Below are 20,770 nucleotides of genomic sequence, written 5' to 3'. Positions count from 1 at the left end.
TAATGTAAATTAACAAATAGTTAATAGTTAATAACAAATAGAGTTCTTAAGATACCAAGCATGCTGCACATGTGATTTTAGTTAACCATGTAATTCTGAAACTTTAATTAAAGAATCTGAATTAATACATTGGCCAAACTCTATAAAATAATAATAATTCATTATATTTATTTAGCGCTTTTCCTGGCACTAAAAGCGCTTGAGGAAAATCATGATAAGGAAAAATGGAACACATGTTGATACATTTCTGAAGTGGTTATAATAAATAGAATATAGAGGTTTAAAGGGTTTATTTGTCATTTCCCATTAGAATTAAGTGAGAGTCAAACCTTTTTTATTTCTGAGAGTCATAAACAGTCTTATCAGTCTTCATAACCTGTAACCAAACACTGTAACCAGTGTTCGTTGCAGTTAACTCTAGCCCATGGTTTACTTGTTGGGTGAGAGATATTATAGATTATTTGTTAAATATAACAAATAATTGTGTCTGGTCTGTTTAAATCGCTATGCTGATTACAAATAGAAGGGGAGGTTTCTTCATCCGGTCAATAATAGCCAATCGCATGATGTGGACAGGAGTTTAAAGGCAGTGTGTGTTTAGAGGTCTGTTTTCTGAGCAGGTCATGATGGATCGAGCAGCTCTCAGACTGATTCTCTTGGGCGTCTTTCTCATCTCAGCCAGTTCACAACCTGTAAAGAAGGTGAGGGTCAACGCTCAGTTTAAGATGAAAATGATGCGAGTTAAAATTCTAAAAAAGAGATTAATTATTTGTATTTGAGATGAAGGTCCAGACAAATTAGATTTACTTCATACGTGTTGAATATACAATGTTCAAAAGTTTGAGGTCAGTAAGTTTAAAAAAAAGAGAGAAATACTTTTATTTATTAAATTGATCAAATGTGACATTCTAGAGATTTATAATGTTACAAAAGATTTATATTTCAAATAAAAGTTGTTGTTATTCTTCAAAAAATCTTTAAAAAAATGTATCAGGGTTTCCACAAAAGTAATTTAGCAGCACAAATGTTTTAATGCTAATTAATAACAAATGTTTCTTAAGCAGAAAATCAGCATATTAGAATGATTTCTGAAGGATCATGTGACAATGAAGACTGGAGTAAAGATGTTGAAAATGTATCTTTGCATCACATGAATAAATTAAATTTTAAAATGTAAAAAAATTCTAATTGAAAAAAATCTCTGATTTTAGTGTATTTTAGATCAAATAAATTAAACATTAGCATTTTTTTTAATTCTTACTGACTTTTGAACAGCAGTGTATTATTTTAATTGAGTAAAGAGAACTATATATTACTCAGTAGTTTACACGGAGATGAAGTCATCAAAATGTATTTGTTTTTTAGTCCAAAGGCCTTTTCTCCATGCCATTTTCGAGCAGTAAATATTTGAACAATCCCACACAAAAAGGAGGAGTAAATGTGCACCATCCAAAAACCCTCTGTTATATGAACATTTAATTTAATATGACTGTACGGTTTGATGTCTCAACAGAAACAAAATGTGGATATATACAGCTTCTACATTAACTCCACGGTCACCAGTCGCTACGCCACAACCGTCATCACAAGCCGTGTGGCGAACACAGTGAATGAATCTCAAGAGATCCAGTTTGAGGTCAAGATACCCAAGAATGCCTTCATCAGCAAATTCAGAATGTAGGGAAACATGAGTTGTGTTATATAAGTAGAGATAAAGTGGTAAAGAAGCAGTTTATAGCATGTTGGTCTCAGGTCATGTCTGCTAATGCAGCTAGATTTATAAATTCTTTTATGCAACATGTCTGAAATACACATATTAAGAGGATGTCTTTGTCATTTTCTCCATAGGACCATAGAGGGGAAGATATATGATGGTGTTGTTAAGGAAAAGCAGGAAGCTCAGCAACAGTACAGTCGAGCAGTATCTCGAGGAGAAAGTGCTGGACTGATCAAGTACTGGACATTAAAAATAAATAGGTCCATGAAATGTGTTTCTATAGCATGTTTAGTAATATGCTGGGATTCATTTCTATTTCAGATCTGTTGGAAGGACTTTAGAAGACTTTAAAACTTCAGTGACGGTGGCTGCTTTTAGTAAAGTGACTTTTGAGTTGACTTACGAAGAACTGCTAAAGCGTCGCCTTGGCAAATATGAGCTACTCATCAATGCCCAACCAATGCAGCCGGTGGCGGACTTCAAGGTAGGAGAAGAAACAAAGAGGGAAATAGATAATCAATTAAGCTGGATAAAAGATCATATTTCTTTTACTCACTTTAGATGGATGTACACATACAAGAGAAACCAGGAATTTCCTTCTTGGAGGTGAAAGGAGATTTGAGCTCCGATGATCTGGCCAATGCCATCAAAACCACCAGAGCAGACAAAGACGTAAGAGCTTAAAATGAGGGGTAAAACACTCAGCTTAAATGTTCTCATCATACTACACTTAAAACAAAGTTACCAGATGACCAAACTGATCATTTCAGGCATGGGTGACCTTCTACCCCACTCGAGATCAACAGACCAAGTGTAAAAGCTGTGGAGAAAATGGACTGAATGGTGACCTGCTTATAACATACGATGTCGAGAGACCAAATCATCAAGGAGAAGTCATGGTACATTTTTCAATAACACACTTTATGACAGTAAAATAAATTTGAGTGTACTACATATTCAGAATGTACTTTTGTTTTCTCTCAGGTATCAAATGGCTATTTTGTCCACTACTTTGCACCCTCTGATGTTCCACGTATTCCCAAAAATGTGGTTTTTATCATTGACCGGAGCGGTTCTATGAGCGGCAGAAAAATACATCAGGTAAATGTTAACGTTAAGTTCAGCCAAATCAATTAAAAGGAAATAACAAGCAATGCATTTTTTTATGGCAAAACCCTTGAAGGACATTTTTGAAGGATCTTGCAGATTTCTGTATAGAAATCACTGTGGATATGCTAACTTTAAATTATAAAAAAAAGCTGTCCATATCTGGTAAATGAGAATGCAGTCATAAAGGAGAAAGAATAACTTTCAGGTGTTCTGACAGAAGTGTGTTTCTTTAGACTCGTTTGGCACTGCTAAAGATTTTAAGTGATCTTGATGAGGATGACCACTTTGGATTGATCACCTTTGACAGTGAAGTTAAAACATGGAAGAATGAACTCCTGAAAGCTACCAAGGAAAACCTGGAGACTGCAAAATCTTTTGTGAAGGAGATCAGTGATAGAGGAGGTGAGTTCCTAACTCTAAATGTGGAGTTAGAAAGTTGTACCTCAATGTGACACAACTATGTTTGTTCTTCTTTTAGCCACAGACATTAACGCTGCAGTTCTAGCAGGAGTGGACATGATCAATCGACATCCACGAGAAGGAACCGCCTCCATCCTGATCCTGCTGACTGATGGAGATCCCACTTCAGGTACAGTTTCACTGACAAACACAAGCTAATGTGTTTTATCCTAACACTAGTTCAATCAGTGTAATTAGAAGACCTGTTAATAAAAGGTTTTAGATCTAATTAAAATACATGTAGGACCATTGACCAATTTAGTTCTTGTCTTTTTCAGTAAGAGAAAAGAATAAGAAATATGAAATTGCCCATTACATTCATTGCTTTGTGATCACTCAAAAAAGTTATGATTTTCAAGCATGTATTGTTGGTAGTCTGACTTATTTTCCTCTCTAACAGGTGAAACTAACAAAGAGAGGATAATGGCCAATGTGAAAGAGGCAATTGGTCTAAAGTTTCCCCTCTATTGTCTTGGTTTTGGATATGATGTTAATTTTGACTTCCTGACAAAGATGTCACTGGAAAATGGTGGAGTTGCTCGCAGGATTTATGAAGATTCGGACGCTGATCTACAGCTGCAGGTGAACGACAGAGAATCAGCTGTGAATTCATCCTCAGTGCTTATCTGTTCTGTGTTTCAATGCATTTAAACCCTTTATTTCGGTTTGTACTGTAGGGCTTCTATGACGAAGTTGCCGTCCCTCTCCTCACTGATATTCAACTTAAATACACAGGAGGGACAAACCTTACCAAGACCAGCTTTAGCCTGTACTTCAACGGCTCTGAGATTGTGGTATCGGGACAAATCACAGACAACAGTGTGGAGAGTTTCACCACTGAAGTCATTGCAGTATCAGTAAGATCATCATGGTGCTTTACAATATATCAAATTGGTAGGGATTGAGTGGGCTGTTTTTTTTATCGACAGTCTCAACCGAGGTCATTATTCTGGATATTTGGATAATTGATGATCAATTGTTTAAGAGTTTGTAATAATGGTCACTTTGTTTTCTGAGAAAGTTATTGATGAAAGTGGTAATGACTGCATTCCTGATGAAAATGTTCACTGGTATTTTTATTTCTGAGCAGAAAGGCAGTAATGTGACGTATCAGGAAACTGTAATGGCAAGAAACCCCAGTGATGTCCCACCTGAGGATGAGGATTTCATGCCGAGACTGTGGGCCTACCTTACAGTGAAGCAAATTCTGGAAAGGCAGTAAGTTTATTGAGTGATATGATATTCTGTTTTTTTTGTTGGACATTGAGGACATCTTTCTGTCTCAGAGTGCTTCTTATAGGACAAGAGAAAGAGGATGAAAAGAAAGAAGCTCTCAAACTGTCCCTGAAATACCAGTTTGTCACCTCCCTCACCTCTATGGTCGTCACGAAGCCACAGGAAGATGAAGTAGAAGTTGCCGACAAACCCAAAGAGGGAGGAGAGGCACCCAGACCTCCAGGTGAGAACTGAGAAGGGGGGGGGGGGGGGGGGGGGGCTTGAAGCGACCTCAGATGCTTCTGACTCCCGAGGAGGGGATGGAGGGCGAGTTGCGATAGGTGTTGTCCGTCTGGACCAGCACATGCTTGCCCTCTAGCTGCGATCCGATGCAGCGCAGGAAAAGACTGTTAGCAACTCGAGAGAATGCGAACACAATGCTCCCTCAGAGGAGCAAGGGCCGCCTCTGTGACCTTTGTGAAGACACAAGGCGACAGGGACAGCCAAAAGGGGAGGACTTTGTACTGACATGCCTGTCCCATGAACGCAAAGAGAAGAAATGGTCTGTGTCGTGGGAGAATCGAGACATGAAAGTACGCGTCCTTCAGGTCGATTGTTGAAAACCAATCGAAGGGAAATTCGAAGATGCAACTCTGCGTTAGCATCTTGAATGAGAGCTTGTGAAGGGCCCGATTCAAGACATGCAGGTCCAAGATTGTCTTCATATCAGCTGGATGGACCGGCTCTATTGGATCGTTCGCCAGTAGGACTGCAATCTCCAAATGCAGGAGCATCCTTGTCCACCACTGAGGTGAACCAGACGCTGCTGACCGCCTGGCGAACTGAATCGCATAGAGTAGACCATGAGCCAGTGACACGGGCTGGGAAGTGCTATCCAGGCTTCCAGACACCGTACTAGCTATCACAGGAAGATCCAGTTATGATATTTTGATTAAAAACAATGATGTCAAAAAAAAAAAAAAAATTATACATAAAAAAATCATTCACAATAAGTTAAATAACATGCATTTAGAAAAGAGATGGGGTAAATTTTCATTTTATGCAAAATTCATTGTACTGCATCTGCCTTCTAATGGATATTATCCCCACTTGTTTTATATCCCAGTACCAGGATATAGTCAGTACCATTTCAGTCCCAATCTGCCTGGTCAGCCCGGTTTTATGATCGGTCATGGGATCGGTTACGGTCGCCGCGATAAGCCTGGTCGGCACATGCTGCTCAGTAGACCTGCTCCACCTGCTGCAGGGATCAGTGGTATGCCTTTTTTCTTCTAAAAGTTGACAAAGACTTATACTTTATACTTATGCTTTCTTGAGAATGTGTTTATCATTGGTGACTTTTTTTTTGTTGCTTTTACAAAAAAATACTGCAAATTTGCTTTATTAAAAGCAAAATCCACATAAAAAAGTGCAATTAAAGTGAAATTAAAATAAATAAAATAAGGCATTAGGTGTGATTCAGAAATGAAGCCTCTGAAAAGGATAGTTCACCCTAAAATAAAAACGAAGTCATAATTTTCTCACCCTAATGTTGTTCTAATGCTGTATACCCTTCTTTCTTTTATTGACCACAAAAGGAGTATTTTAAAAAAAAGTCCTGCTTGTACTGCTTGTAGCAGCCAGCATCAAGAATCATCATAGAATGATCCCATCCCATTTGTTGTATAATTTAACCAAAATCCTGACCTTGCCCATTGGTCTTCTGTGCTTGACTGCGCATTCGTGAGACTTTATTAGCACCCCAGTTGACACCGACTTGCCCAGAAAAACACCCAAGTTGTGAGAAATCACATGAAATACAATTCATGTACCTTCTTCTTTGAGGTGAATATATCTGTTGTTCGTCACAACAAGAAGTTATCAAGTTCACATCAGTTAACTGTCAGTTCTGTCATAGAGAAAGTACATGGATACCTTTTTGCGATTTCTAGGCATTATTTTTCATGTTGCATTTTTTATGAATCTTGATTTTTCACAACTTGTATGCTTTTCCTGGGTGAGTCGGAGTGAACTGCAGGGCTAATATGGTCTCACAAACACGCAGTCGAGCACAGAAGACCAACGGTCAAAGTCAGGATTTCACTTAAATAATACATACAATTTTGTTTTGTTTTCACCAAACCCTATCGAATTCCCCCAGAACACTTGTAATATACAACACGTGTAGCATGGGATCATTCATAATTTTGCATCTTATTTAGAAAGATTTATTCTAGTTGCTATTCAGTGCCAACATGGACGAACGCATTGTTATTATTATACTGTATATTTTTTTAATTATTATTTATTATTATTTGCTAAATATTTGAGAAAAAAATATTCGGTACATTTTAATAACTTTAATAATACTTAATTACATTAATAATTAATTTAATTATATCTCTATTTAATAATTTCAAAATGCTTTGGTACATTGAACTTTTTTAATTATTTATTGAGTGTTTTGGTCAGTATAAGTTACTGATAAACTGACTTAGAATGAAAAGCTGTATTATAAATAGACTGACTTTTTAATGACTAAACCCCCCTTTTTTAGATTACAGTGACATGCGGATCTCCAGTTATGGTATGTATAAATACTCTCTTACTCTGATTCTGTCTTGTGTTAAGTAAGTCTAATTTGATCAATTTTACTTTCTCTTGGGCTTAGGTCAAATGCCCATAACCCTACAGGAGAGTACAGACGCTGTTCTCCCTACTATGTCAAGTACATTCAGTTTTCTAAAACGTACTTATTTATGTAAGACAGTTTTCTATAATAATTATGATACAGCATTTGGTTATGTTTTCTCTTAGTTCGTAGCAACCGGTTCCTGCTGCCTTCTGCTGGTCAGTCTAAGCCACTTTGTTTTGACGTTCCTGCTCCTCAGAAACTCAGACTGTTACAGGATTCTGCTTCAGGTGACTATTACACATTTACTCTTCTTGCACATCCTTTTGAAAGTCATCTTTTTTTAATTTAATGTTTTGTATGTACTCATATTGTGTCACTTTATGTGTGTCTTAGAGTTCTCTATGAATGGACAATTCATGACTAGACGACAGGGATTCAGTAAAATTGCCTTTCATTACAAAACAAACCATCACCTGACAATAAGCACAAGCTCTATCAGATACCAAGATGGCCAGAGTCATGTTGAGTTTTTGTGGGACCAGGAACCTACTCAACACAATACAGAGGGGTACAGTATATACTACTCAAACTAGTGTTTTACTACAATTGTGTTATAGCTCCTTTCTGTGAAGTAGAATTCATTCATCAGTTTCTCTGTTTCAACAGGGTGTCCCTGATATTACGGAGCAATGAAATGGACGTTACCATGGGAAACATACGCGTTGTTATTCTTCTTCACAAGAAAAATGGTGAAGTGTTTCTGTGGCCTGCTGTTCGGCAACAGCCAAAAGATGTCGGTTTGATGGGCATTTTTGGTAAGAGTACTTCCCTGGTTATACATTCAAACATGAATTAACACTTTACAAAATTGACCCAGCTAACAGGGAACATTCTCAGAACCTCAGCTAATGAGCGTTTAAAGTCTGTGTAGAGAGAATTGTGTTGTCTTAGCGGCCCCTAATTTAATAACAAATGATTGTTGCAACGGAAGCGAATCAATCATAACTAACCTTAGCTGGAAAATAACTTTACTAAAGAACCGCTATAAAGCCAAAACAATCTCTGTTACCATAAATTATACGTTTATCTCTGTAAAGCTGCTTTGAAACAATCTACATTGTTAAAAGCGCTATATAAATGAAGATGACTTGACTTGACTTAATGGTTTTGGTAAGGTTTTCTCAAAGTTATGAACTTTAATGTTCTCAAAACATTACCATGAAAATGTTATTGATATATTTAGTTCAGTCATGAAACTCTAGCAGGCGTAGGCTGATAGGTTTACATGTAATCTACAAGCAATTACATAATTTCTGCTACTGGATTTATGTGTGTATTTATGCAGCTAGAGCATATCTTACTCGCTCACAGCAGCGTGTCTGTGTCCAAATACAGTACTTGTTCTGCAGCAGCAGCATAGCTGATCTTGTCTGCCAAGACCAAACATTACATACATTAACATTACCATATTCAATGACATGCTAAAACTATTCAGAGAGTTGTCATGATTAATTTTTTTCATGAATTATTTATTTTTTTAAAACATTTTAGATGGACATTCCTCTATCGATTTTACAACTTGATTCAGAATGTTCAGAGAACATTCAAAAGTAACGTTCACCTAATGTTTGAAGAATGATAAATAAGAATGTTCTCTTAACATTCACATAACCAAGAAAAATAATAAAAAACTTTAGAAAAAAAATCTTTAGACATTTTTTTGTTTTGTTAGCTGGGTGAGCAATTAAATGGTTCATTTTGATTTGTAACTTGCTTTATTGAATTTGATAAAATCTCAATAACTGTGGATAATATTGAAGGAAAAGCTGAAGCTTCATATGATGAGGAGATTCAAGGATCACAAACACCAACTCTAAAGATAATGGACCAGAATGTGAAGGCGAGCTTGTAAGTGATCAAAAGTGATCATACACATAGCTGATATTTTCATTTATTATATATCTGTTTTAATCTATGAATGTATCTGTAGGGAGGATGTCACAGACTACACACTTCCTTCAACTCCGGTTATCAGATGTTGGCTTGTCCCGTTCCAGGCTGTGATGCAGGGAGACATTTCTGATTTCACTGTCACTCAGCTGTAGAGTTCAATGTGGGCGATTTATAAACTAGGATCTATCTATCTATCTATCTATCTATCTATCTATCTATCTATCTATCTATCTATCTATCTATCTATCTATCTATCTATCTATCTATCTATCTATCTATCTATCTATCTATCTATCTATCTATCTAAATTGTATGTATAGCAACCCTTTGATTGGTGCCTTTTCAAAGTATTGATTGTGATTATTTCTGTAAAGTTTGTATTTTATGAGGTCATGTCTGATAGTAAAATAAAAATCAGCAACAAACTTCTGCAGAATGTAAAGTATTTACAAGTTATATAGATCATATATTTTCTAAAAAGCATGCCTCAATATTGACTTTTGAGGGGTTCAAGAGTCTCTGATGTACATTAGCTGAAGGGAAGTATACATAATTAATCATAACTCATTATATTTTATTATAAATATTTGGATCAGTTAATATAATTAACTTGATTGTAGCAGAATACCACAATCAACTAACCTATTCGTCCAGCGAACGGCCAGTATTTATTAATTTATTAATTTTAAGAAATTGTAATTTCCGGGGTTAGGGAAATAACTTTGTTACTGTACAGTACTCGGAGCATGTAGCCAAAATCTGCATGATTAGGGACTCCAGTAAATGAGCATCATGAACAACTAATTACATGTGACACAAACAAGACTTTATTAACTAGACTAAACACTTAAACTACTCTAACATACACACACATGCATACAGTTTACCAAGGGAAAGAGAGTTGAAGCAGAATACAGGAAAGACTTGTTTGAAATTCAGCAATTTTAAAGCCTTGAGAAAACCATCAGGTTCTTAAATCTAACACACCCTAAGAGGGGCAGCTTAGGTATACTTGATGTATCAAATAATGAGACTAAGTTTGATATTCGAATAAAACTGTCCTGATGCAATTTTCTGAGGCTTCAGTTGATCTTTGCTGATGTTGTCTTGATGAGAGAACCAGTTGGAGTCAGAGGATCTTTGGTGAATGAAAAGGCAAGGCCACAGCCTGGCACAAACTTAGGGCTCCTTAGAAGACTTCTAGCTTAGCATCTAGCTTAGCATCATGTTCACATTAGAATTTCTCCGAATCGGGGGAACCGGGTGATCTTGTGATCAGTGATCTTGTAGAGTGAAGATGTCTCACCCTCAGGATTTGAGTGAGCCAATAAGAAGTTGCTTCTTCAGAGGGAAACTTTACAGTCCTTTGTTCTGGCAGGGTATTTGCATATGTAATTTGATTGGGTATTTAAGAGAAGAACCTTCAAGATTTGTCTAATACTAATGTATCACAGAGTTAGCAAAATGTCATGTAAATTAACAAATATAGTGAATGAAAATTGGAGTTCTTAGATACCATGCTACATGTGATTTTAGTTAACCATGCAATTCTTAAACATCAATTAAAGAGTTTGAATGAATACATTGGCCAAACTCTATAAAATAATAATATTAATAATAACAATTCATTACATTTATATAGCACTTTTCTCTGCACTAAAAGCGCTTTAGGAAATCATAAGAAGGAGAAATGGAATTCATGTTGATACATTTCTCAAGTGGTTATAATAAATAGAATATGGTTTAAAGGGTTTATTTGTCATTTCCCATTAGAATTAAGTGAGAGTCAAACCTCTCTCTAAATTCCTTTGGGTCATAAAGATTCATATCAGTCTTCATGTGTCCTGTAACCACTGTAACCAGTGTTAGTTGCAATTAACTCTAGCCCATGGTTTACTTGTTGGGTGAGAGATATTATAGATTATTTGTTAAATATAACAAATAATTGTGTCTGGTCTGTCTCAGTCGCTACACTGATTACAAATAGTGGGGGAGGTCTCTTCATCCGGTCAATAATAGCCAATCGCATGATGTGGACAGGAGTTTAAAGGTAGTGTGTGTTTAGAGGTCTGTTTTCTGAGCAGGTCATGATGGATCGAGCAGCTCTCAGACTGATTCTCTTGGGCGTCTTTCTCATCTCAGCCAGTTCACAACCTGTAAAGAAGGTGAGGGTTAACGCTCAGTTTAAGATGAAAATGATGCGAGTTAAAATTCTAAAAAAGAGATTAATTATTTATATTTGAGATGAAGGTCCAGACAAATTAGATTTACTTCAAACATGTTGAATATACAATATTCAAAAGTTTGAGGTCAGTAAGTTTTTTTTTTTTAAGTAATGAATACTTTTATTTATTAAATTGATCAAATGTGACATTCTAGAGATTTATAATGTTACAAAAGATTTATATTTCAAATAAAAGCTGTTGTTGTTTGCATCACAGGAATAAATTACATTTAAAAATTTCATATTGAAAAAAATCTTAAAATTACTGATTTTAGTGTATTTAGATCAAATAAAATTAATTAAATTAAACCTTGGTGAGCATTTAAAAATGTTTTTTTTTAATTCTTACTGACTTTTTAACAGCAGTGTATTATTTTAATTGAGTAAAGAGAACTATCTATTACTCAGTAGTTTACACTGAGATGAAGTCATCAAAATGTATTTGTTTTTTAGTCCAAAGGCCTTTTCTCCATGCCATTTTCGAGCAGTAAATATTTGAACAATCCCACGCAAAAAGGAGGAGTAAATGTGCACTGTAAGGCTGCTGCCAGTATGTCTGGTCGACCCCTAGATGGAACAAAAGGCCCCCCTGGACATTAACACTTGAACTATCTCCTGCATATGTAACAGGGATCTCGAGACGCAGCACACAGTGCAGTTCACACTCCACACACACTATCTCCCCTTCATCCCCCTCCTCCTCACCTGAAATACACTGAAAACCTATGCAATGTAAAGTATGTACAAGAAGTATCTATGTATGTTTAATATCATTTAAAGTGTCTCAGTGCGCCTGGTAAAATGGTCTCATTCTCCCAACCATAAGAAAAAGCTAAAAGAAGTTATCTTTTCTCCCAGTGTGAATCTCCCAGTGTGAATCCCTGAATAGGGAACCAAAATCTAATTATAATGATAGACGGCCATTTGGTAAGAATATTGAATTATCTGGGTATATAAGGAAAAGGTGCAGAAAGTTCGAGGAGTCTGTAGGTTGACTGCCCACACAAACGCTGTGTGTAATTTTCGTTGCCAGGTAATAATCTTTACAAATTCTTCGATTCTTGAATTGTTGTTATGTTATGATTAACTGATGATTTTATTCTTGCGAATTGGATTTTGAATTATTGCTTCATTACCTGGTCAATAAATTGTAAACGTTTGATTTTATTCTGACTGACTCTGAGATTGTTTTTACTCTTATAGATTATAGGATCCGTATATTTCCACAAGCCTGCGCTAGACATTAGTGACGACTAATACTGATATCAGATTCAAGTGTACTTGAATGAGGGGAGCGAGTTATTTCCGTCCAGAATCAGCAAATGCTATTTTGATCAACCTGGATTCGGGTGCGTTCCATAACCTCTGTTCTCATTTAAATGTTCCTTTAGATATGTGTACGTGGTGATACCACGGGCTTGACTAAATCAAAGCCATTTTAAGAAAAGTAAGTTGATCGACTAACGTCTTTTATGGTGGTCATAACCTCTACTAAAGTGAAACAATTTAATTAAGTTCCTGAGGTGGCATTCAAGGGGGCTATGTAAGTGTCTGTTATTTTGTACGTGTGAATACGGCAAATATCAGATATTTAGCCAATTACCTCTGTTTTGATAATCAGACTGGCGAGATTGTGTCGTGCATCCGAAGGACTGCTGAGCGATATAGTTTCCAAATCTAGATGGGTAAACTATAATCAGAGTTAAAAGAATAATCAGATATTCGTTCACGTTTAATGATGCACAGATATCATTAAAACCTTTTTCATTTATGGAGTCAGATGAAACGAGCTATTGCATGTGAGAAAATATATTGCATTTAACCTTGTTGTGTTGCGTAAAAGGAAAGACTAACGCACAGAGAAACCTTCCCCGTATTATTGGAGACCTCCATTGGACCAATAGACGGGCTTACAGCACCATCCAAAAACCCTCTGTTACTGTATATGAACATATAATTGAATATGACTGTACAGTTTGATGTCTCAACAGAAACAAAATGTGGATATATACAGCTTCTACATTAACTCCACGGTCACCAGTCGCTATGCCACAACCGTCATCACAAGCCGTGTGGCGAATACAGTGAATGAATCTCAAGAGATCCAGTTTGAGGTCAAGATACCCAAGAATGCCTTCATCAGCAAATTCAGAATGTAGGGAAACATGAGTTGTGTTATATAAGTAGAGATAAAGTGGTAAACAAGCCATTTGGTCTCATGTCATGTCTGCTAATGCAGCAAAACAACAACAAAATAAAGATTTATAAATTCTTTTATGCAACATGTCTGAAATACATATATTAAGAGGATGTCTTTGTCATTTTCTCCATAGGACCATAGAGGGGAAGATATATGATGGTGTTGTGAAGGAAAAGCAGGAAGCTCAGCAACAGTACAGTCGAGCAGTATCTCGAGGAGAAAGTGCTGGACTGATCAAGTACTGGACATTCAAAATAAATAGATCCATGAAATGTGTTTTTATAGCATGTTTACTAATATGCTGGAATTAATTTGTATTTCAGATCTGTTGGAAGGACTTTAGAAGACTTTAAAACTTCAGTGACGGTGGCTGCTCACAGTAAAGTGACTTTTGAGTTGACTTACGAAGAACTGCTGAAGCGTCGCCTTGGCAAATATGAGCTACTCATCAATGCCCAACCAATGCAGCCGGTGGCGGACTTCAAGGTAGGAGAACAAACAAAGAGGGAAATAGATCATCAATTAAGCTGGATAGAAAGATCATATTTCTTTTACTCACTTTAGATAGATGTTCACATACAAGAGAAACCAGGAATTTCCTTCTTGGAGGTGAAAGGAGATTTGAGCACAGATGATCTGGCCAATGCCATCAAAACCACCAGAGCAGACAAAGACGTAAGAGCTTAAAATGAGGGGTAAAACACTCAGCTTAAATGTTCTCATTATGATACTACACTTCAAACAAAGTTACCAGATGACCAAACTGATCATTTCAGGCATGGGTGACCTTCTACCCCACTCGAGATCAACAGACCAAGTGTAAAAGCTGTGGAGAAAATGGACTGAATGGTGACCTGCTTATAACATACGATGTCGAGAGACCAAATCATCAAGGAGAAGTCATGGTACATTTTTCAGTAACACACTTTACGACAGTAAAATAAATGTGAATGTACTACATATTCAGAATGTACTTTTGTTTTCTCTCAGGTATCAAATGGCTATTTTGTCCACTACTTTGCACCCTCTGATGTTTCACGTATTCCTAAAAATGTGGTTTTTATCATTGACCGGAGCGGTTCTATGAGCGGCAGAAAAATACATCAGGTAAATGTCAACGTCAAGTTCAACCAAATCAATTAAAAGGAAATAACAAGCAATGCATTTTTTTATGGCAAAACCCTTGAAGGACATTTTTGAAGGATCTTGCAGATTTCTGTATAGAAATCACTGTGGATATGCTTACTTTAAATTATAAAAAAAGCTGTCCATATCTGGTAAATGAGAATGCAGTCATAAAGGAGAAAGAATAACTTTCAGGTGTTCTGACACAAGTGTTTTTCTTTAGACTCGTTTGGCACTGCTAAAGATTTTAAGTGATCTTGATGAGGATGACCACTTTGGATTGATCACCTTTGACAGTGAAGTTAAAACATGGAAGAATGAACTCCTGAAAGCTACCAAGGAAAACCTGGAGACTGCAAAATCTTTTGTGAAGAAGATCAGTGATAGAGGAGGTGAGTTCCTAACTCTAAATGGGGAGTAAGAAAGTTGTACCTCAATGTGACACAACTATGTTTGTTCTTCCTTTAGCCACAGACATTAACGCTGCAGTTCTAGCAGGAGTGGACATGATCAATCGACATCCACGAGAAGGAACCGCCTCCATCCTGATCCTGCTGACTGATGGAGATCCCACTTCAGGTACAGTTTCACTGACAAACACAAGCTAATGTGTTTTATCCTAACACTAGTTCACTCAGTGTAATTAGAAGACCTGTTAATAAAAGGTTTTAGATCTAATTAAAATACATGTAGGACCAGTGACCAATTTAGTTCTTGTCTTTTTCAGTAAGAGAAAAGAATAAGAAATATTAAATTGCCCATTACATTCATTGCATTGCTTTTTGATCACTCAAAAAAAGTCATGATTTTCAAGCATGTATTGTTGGTAGTCTGACTTATTCTTCCTCTCTAACAGGTGAAACTAACATAGAGAGGATAATGGCCAATGTGAAAGAGGCAATTGGTCTAAAGTTTCCCCTCTATTGTCTTGGTTTTGGATATGATGTTAACTTTGACTTCCTGACAAAGATGTCACTGGAAAATGGTGGAGCTGCTCGCAGGATTTATGAAGATTCGGACGCTGATCTACAGCTGCAGGTGAACGACAGAGAATCAGCTGTGAATTCATCCTCAGTGCTTTTCTGTTCTGTGTTTCAATGCATTTAAACCCTTTATTTCGATTTGTACTCTAGGGCTTCTATGACGAAGTTGCCGTCCCTCTCCTCACTGATATTCAACTTAAATACACAGGAGGGACAAACCTTACCAAGACCAGCTTTAGCCTGTACTTCAACGGCTCTGAGATTGTGGTATCGGGACAAATCACAGACAACAGTGTGGAGAGTTTCACCACTGAAGTCATTGCAGTATCAGTAAGATCATCATGGTGCTTTACAATATATCAAATTGGTAGGGATTGAGTGGGCTGTTTTTTATCGACAGTCTCAACCGAGGTCATTATACTGGATATTTGGATCATTGATGATCAATTGTTTAAGAGTTTGCAATAATGGTCACTTTGTTTTTCGAGAAAGTTATTGATGAAAGTGGTAATGACTGCATTCCTGATGAAAATGTTCACTAGTATTTTTATTTCTGAGCAGAAAGGCAGTAATGTTACGTATCAGGAAACTGTAACGGCAAAAGACCCCAGTGATGTCCCACCTGAGAATGAGGATTTCATGCCGAGACTGTGGGCCTACCTTACAGTGAAGCAAATTCTGGAAAGGCAGTAAGTTTATTGAGTGATATGATATTCTTTTTTTTTGTTTTGTTTTTTTTGGACATTTAGGACATCTTTCTGTCTCAGAGTGCTTCTTAAAGGACAGGAGAAAGAGGATGAAAAGAAAGAAGCTCTCAAACTATCCCTGAAATACCAGTTTGTCACCTCCCTCACCTCTATGGTCGTCACGAAGCCACAGGAAGATGAAGTAGAAGTTGCCGACAAACCCAAAGAGGGAGGAGAGGCACCCAGACCTCCAGGTGAGAACTGAGAATTTTTAGTATCTTACAAACCTTGTAAATGAAGGTGTGCAAACATCTGACCTTTAACAAAAGAGCAAGGTCCATTCTATGCAGCAAAATAAACACAGTGACAGTGACAGCAGCAATATGAAAAGTTATGCGAATGTATTAATCAAGTTTGGATCAACAGCATCATATCCCATATTTAACCAAAACATCCAATGAAATATAAGAAACAACTTTATTTGTGCATCCTATACATATATCTGTTTCTTTATCTGAACCTGAATAGATTCAGCTATTGTATTTATACAAGTGGGATTCAAATGTCATAGATCACTTGTGAAATAGTTTTAATTAATTACTGTACAGTTTATTTCATTACAAAATATATTATCAGCATAATAATTTGAGTAAAAACTTGAATTGACATGAACTTCAGTATGTTTCCTTTTGTCCAAAATTAGTGCAGAATCTTAAGTATTCCTTCATTTTCTGTTTTAACATTGCTTTGTTTCAAGATTTAAATAAAAGAAAATCACAGATTTTTACAGTTGTGGTCTTGGACTTGCTGCCCACATTGTACAGTGAATAACACTTTTCTCTTTCTCTTTTAATCAGTAATGAGTTTGCTTCCTTCATCCCGGAAACCATTTGCATGTAGGTATAAAATGGTGAACTAATTAATGTACTCAGACTATTGCAGAGAATTTAAAGTTGCAATGAGAGGGAAGTACCGATAGATATATAGAGTGAAACAGCTTGTCCAAAAATTCAATAAATGTAAAGCATGTATTAAGTTTTGTACATCAGTTGTCTATTGGATTTTGAGATGCAACACATCTCTTTTCCATCTACTCAAATTTTCTATGAACAAAGTGTTGAAGTCGTGCATACGTCATCAGAGAGAAGTCTGTCGCTTTCAAGGAAGATCTAGTTATGATATTTTGATTAAAAATGATGAGGTCAAAGTAAAAAAAAGACATTACATGTATTAGATAATTCACAATAAGATTTATAACATATATTATACTGAATTTACCTTAAATGTATATTTTCCCACTTGTTTTATATCCCAGCACCAGGATCTAGTCGGTACCTTCATAGTCCCGGTAAGCCTGGTCTGGCAGGTAGCAGCAATGTGCTCAAACTTCTCAAGAGTCGGCCTGTTCTGCAAAGTCGGCCTGTTCTGCAAAGTCGGCCCGTTCTGCAAAGTCGGCCCGTTCTGCAGAGTCCACCTGTTGCTCTTCCAGGGATCCGTGGTATGCTTCTTTTCTTCAATAAGTTGACAAAGACTCTGATACTTTCTGGGGAATGTGTTTATTATTGGCTACTTTGTTTTTACAAATTATTACTGCAAATTTGCTTTATTAAAAGCAAAAGCAAAAGTAAATCCACATAAAAAAAGTGTAGAGAATAAAATGAAAATGAATGAAATAAAGGCATTATGTATGGTGACCTAATGCCTTATTTTTATTAAATTAAGAATAAGGCATTAGGTGTGATTCAGAAATTAAAATTAATCCTCTTAATATTAAGCAACATTTGGATGAAAAGATTTTGAGTACATTTTTTTGAGAAATATTACAAAATTAATGGTTACAATTTATTAATTATTTTTCTATTTAATGATTTTAAAATGCATTGGTAATTTTTTTATTTATTTAATTTATTGATTTCATTGGTCAGTAATATTGATAAACTGACGTAGTATGAAAAGCTGTATTATAATGTCCCTGACTTTTTATTATAATGTCTCCCTCTTTTTTTTTAGGGTCAACTGATTATTATGAAGATTATTCTGGTATGTATTAAAATGCAATAACTTTGATTCTGCCTTGTGTCAAGAAAGTCTAATTTGATCAATTGCACCTTCTCTTAGACTTATCCTTTGCTCAAATGCCCACAATTGTTCTCCCTACTATGTCAGGTACATAAAGATTCCTCAAACATATTTATTAAGTAGGGCAATTTTATATAATAATTATGATACAGCATTTGGTTATGTTTTCTCTTAGTTCCAAGAGTTGGTAGCAACCGGTTCCTGCTGCCTTCTGCTGGTCAGTCTAAGCCACTTTGTTTTGACGTTCCTGCTCCTCAGAAACTCACACTGTTACAGGATTCTGCTTCAGGTGACTATTACACATTTACTCTTCATGCACATCCTTTTGAAAGTCATCTTTTTTAATCAAATGTTTTGTAGATACACTTACTTTGTGACTTTCTGACTTTTCGGTAGAGTTCTCTATGAATGGAAAATTCATAACTGGCCAAAACGGATTCATTCAAATTGCCTTTCATTACAAAACAAACCATCACCTGACAATAAGCACAAGCTCTATCAGATACCAAGATGGCCAGAGTCATGTTGAGTTTTTGTGGGGCCAGGAACCTACTCAACACAATACAGAGGGGTATATACTACTCAAACTAGAATTGTGTTATATCCTTTCTGTGAAGTAGAATTCATTCATCAGTTTCTCTGTTTCAACAGCGTGTTCCTGATTCTACGGAGTAATGAAATGGACGTTACCATGGGAAACATACGCGTTGTTATTCTTCTTCACAAGAAAAGTGGTGAAGTGTTTCTGTGGCCTGCTGTTCGGCAACAACCAAAAGATGTCAGTTTGATGGGCATTTTAGGTAAGAGTACTTCACTGGTTAAACATTTAATCATGTATTAACACTTTACACAATTGACCCAGCTAACAGGGAACATTCTCAGATTTTCAGCTAATGTTTTGGTTAAGTTATGAACAAACGTTCTTCCAGTAACACTAATGGAATGTTTGTTCAAAGTTATCTGGTCTTTAATGTTCTCAAAACATTACCATGAAAATGTTATATATATATATCTATCTAGTTCAGTCATGAAACTCTAGCGGGCGTAGGCTGATAGGTTTACATGCAATCTACAAGCAATTAGCAATCTACAAGCAAACAGAGCACAAGCTGATTGGCCTCTGCTGATCCTGAAGCCAATGAGATTGCTTGCTCAACATTTAAACAGTCTGGTTCATTGTTTTCTGTAAGCTAGTCCTGCAAAGCACTATCAGAGTTACCTCCTACCTCCCCCAGCTCCACCTGTCTACATCTGCTACTGGATTTATGTGTCAGCTAGAGCATATCTTACTCGCTCACATCAGCGTGTCTGTGTATCTATTGGCAGTAGCGAGTTCAGCAGCAGTGTAGCTGATCTTGTCTGCCAAGACCAAATACATTAACACTTTTAACATATTCAATAACATGCTAAAACAATTTCGAGAATTGTCATGATTGAAATATCATTCATGGAATGTTTTCTAAAGACATTTCTTTCAGTGCCTTTAGTTTTAGCGTTTTGAATATTCAGAGAACATGAAGCAAAAGCATCTTAGAACATATTTTTGTTAGCTGGATGAGCGATTAAATGGTAAATTTTGATTTGTAACTTGCTTTATTAAACCAACATGGGATAAAATCTCAATAACTGTGGATAATATTGAAGGAAAAGCTGAGGCTTCATATGAGGAGGTTCAAGGATCACAGACACCAACTCTAAAGATAATGGACCAGGATGTGAAGGCGAGCTTGTAAGTGATCAAAAGTGATCATACACACAGCTGATATTTTCCTTTATTATATATCTGTTTTAATCTATGAATGTATCTGTAGGGAGGATGTCACAGACTACACACTTCCTTCAACTCCGTTTATCAGATGTTGGCTTGTCCCGTTCCAGGCTGTGATGCAGGGAGACATTTCTGATTTCACTGTCACTCAGCTGTAGAGTTCAATGTGGGCGATTTATAAACTGGGACAGAACATGTTTGTAAAACACTTGCTTATGTTTGTATTAAGAATATTTTTCAGTCATTGGCAAGCACAAAATAGCTTTGACACCCACCTCAGCCTTTTCATGAATGAATGAATCAATTAAATAATCAATTAAAATGTATTTAAAATTACCCTTCTTCAAAATCTATGTGATTGTAACCATAATATGCTGTTTTTGGAATAAGCATGTCTTTCCATTAAACACTGTCTCAAGTCAAACTGCTCCCTCTTGTGATTAAACATTTGATAAAAAATTAGGCAATATAGTTACACCAGCATGTATTCTAGACTAAATTCCATCCATCCATCCATGTTTGCATTAGCAAATTACACTAATTAATATCAATTATATGATATAATTTTTAGATGTATTTTGAAATATTGAACTACAATAAATGCAGAAATAGAAAA

General features: G+C 36.2%; 2 protein-coding genes across 2 annotated transcripts; both read left to right on the top strand.

Annotated features, from left to right (window-relative positions):
• Positions 1–547: 547 nt before the first annotated feature.
• On the top strand, positions 548–9,525 carry LOC311074014 (inter-alpha-trypsin inhibitor heavy chain H4-like). The gene is made up of 21 exons (XM_084100223.1): positions 548–701; positions 1,514–1,677; positions 1,849–1,953; positions 2,039–2,201; positions 2,279–2,389; positions 2,488–2,616; positions 2,702–2,818; positions 3,061–3,229; positions 3,306–3,416; positions 3,687–3,868; positions 3,964–4,143; positions 4,377–4,504; positions 4,573–4,745; positions 5,628–5,777; positions 7,059–7,088; positions 7,173–7,229; positions 7,319–7,423; positions 7,530–7,704; positions 7,803–7,951; positions 8,957–9,044; positions 9,127–9,525. Exons 1-21 carry the CDS (start codon positions 624–626, stop codon positions 9,239–9,241), a joined length of 2,679 nt encoding a protein of 892 aa, XP_083956349.1. The 5' UTR covers positions 548–623; the 3' UTR covers positions 9,242–9,525.
• A 1,590-nt stretch (positions 9,526–11,115) lies between these two features.
• Positions 11,116–20,578, top strand: LOC311074010 (inter-alpha-trypsin inhibitor heavy chain H3-like). Its single transcript, XM_084100214.1, has 22 exons — positions 11,116–11,254; positions 13,305–13,468; positions 13,647–13,751; positions 13,837–13,999; positions 14,078–14,188; positions 14,290–14,418; positions 14,504–14,620; positions 14,862–15,030; positions 15,107–15,217; positions 15,495–15,676; positions 15,772–15,951; positions 16,183–16,310; positions 16,389–16,561; positions 17,165–17,203; positions 17,623–17,805; positions 18,318–18,347; positions 18,426–18,473; positions 18,562–18,675; positions 18,783–18,957; positions 19,038–19,186; positions 20,031–20,115; positions 20,198–20,578. Exons 1-22 carry the CDS (start codon positions 11,177–11,179, stop codon positions 20,310–20,312), a joined length of 2,748 nt encoding a protein of 915 aa, XP_083956340.1. The 5' UTR covers positions 11,116–11,176; the 3' UTR covers positions 20,313–20,578.
• Positions 20,579–20,770: the final 192 nt, after the last annotated feature.

Source organism: Abramis brama (genome assembly GCF_963993115.1).
Source record: "Abramis brama genome assembly, chromosome: 23".
Lineage (NCBI taxonomy): Eukaryota > Metazoa > Chordata > Actinopteri > Cypriniformes > Leuciscidae > Abramis > Abramis brama.
Note: the sequence above shows the minus strand (reverse complement) of the source record. Positions and strands in the feature narration are given on the sequence as shown.

Bases quoted from the DNA above. Each gene is read 5' to 3' on its own strand.
- LOC311074010 (XM_084100214.1), top strand. From the start codon at position 11,177: ATGATGGATCGAGCAGCTCTCAGACTGATTCTCTTGGGCGTCTTTCTC. The intron at 14,000-14,077 runs GTAGGAGAACAA...TACTCACTTTAG, and splicing joins AGCCGGTGGCGGACTTCAAG to ATAGATGTTCACATACAAGA. The intron at 17,204-17,622 runs GTAGGTATAAAA...TTTATATCCCAG, and splicing joins ATCCCGGAAACCATTTGCAT to CACCAGGATCTAGTCGGTAC.
- LOC311074014 (XM_084100223.1), top strand. From the start codon at position 624: ATGATGGATCGAGCAGCTCTCAGACTGATTCTCTTGGGCGTCTTTCTC. The intron at 702-1,513 runs GTGAGGGTCAAC...ATGTCTCAACAG, and splicing joins GTTCACAACCTGTAAAGAAG to AAACAAAATGTGGATATATA. The intron at 4,746-5,627 runs GTGAGAACTGAG...TTTATATCCCAG, and splicing joins AGAGGCACCCAGACCTCCAG to TACCAGGATATAGTCAGTAC.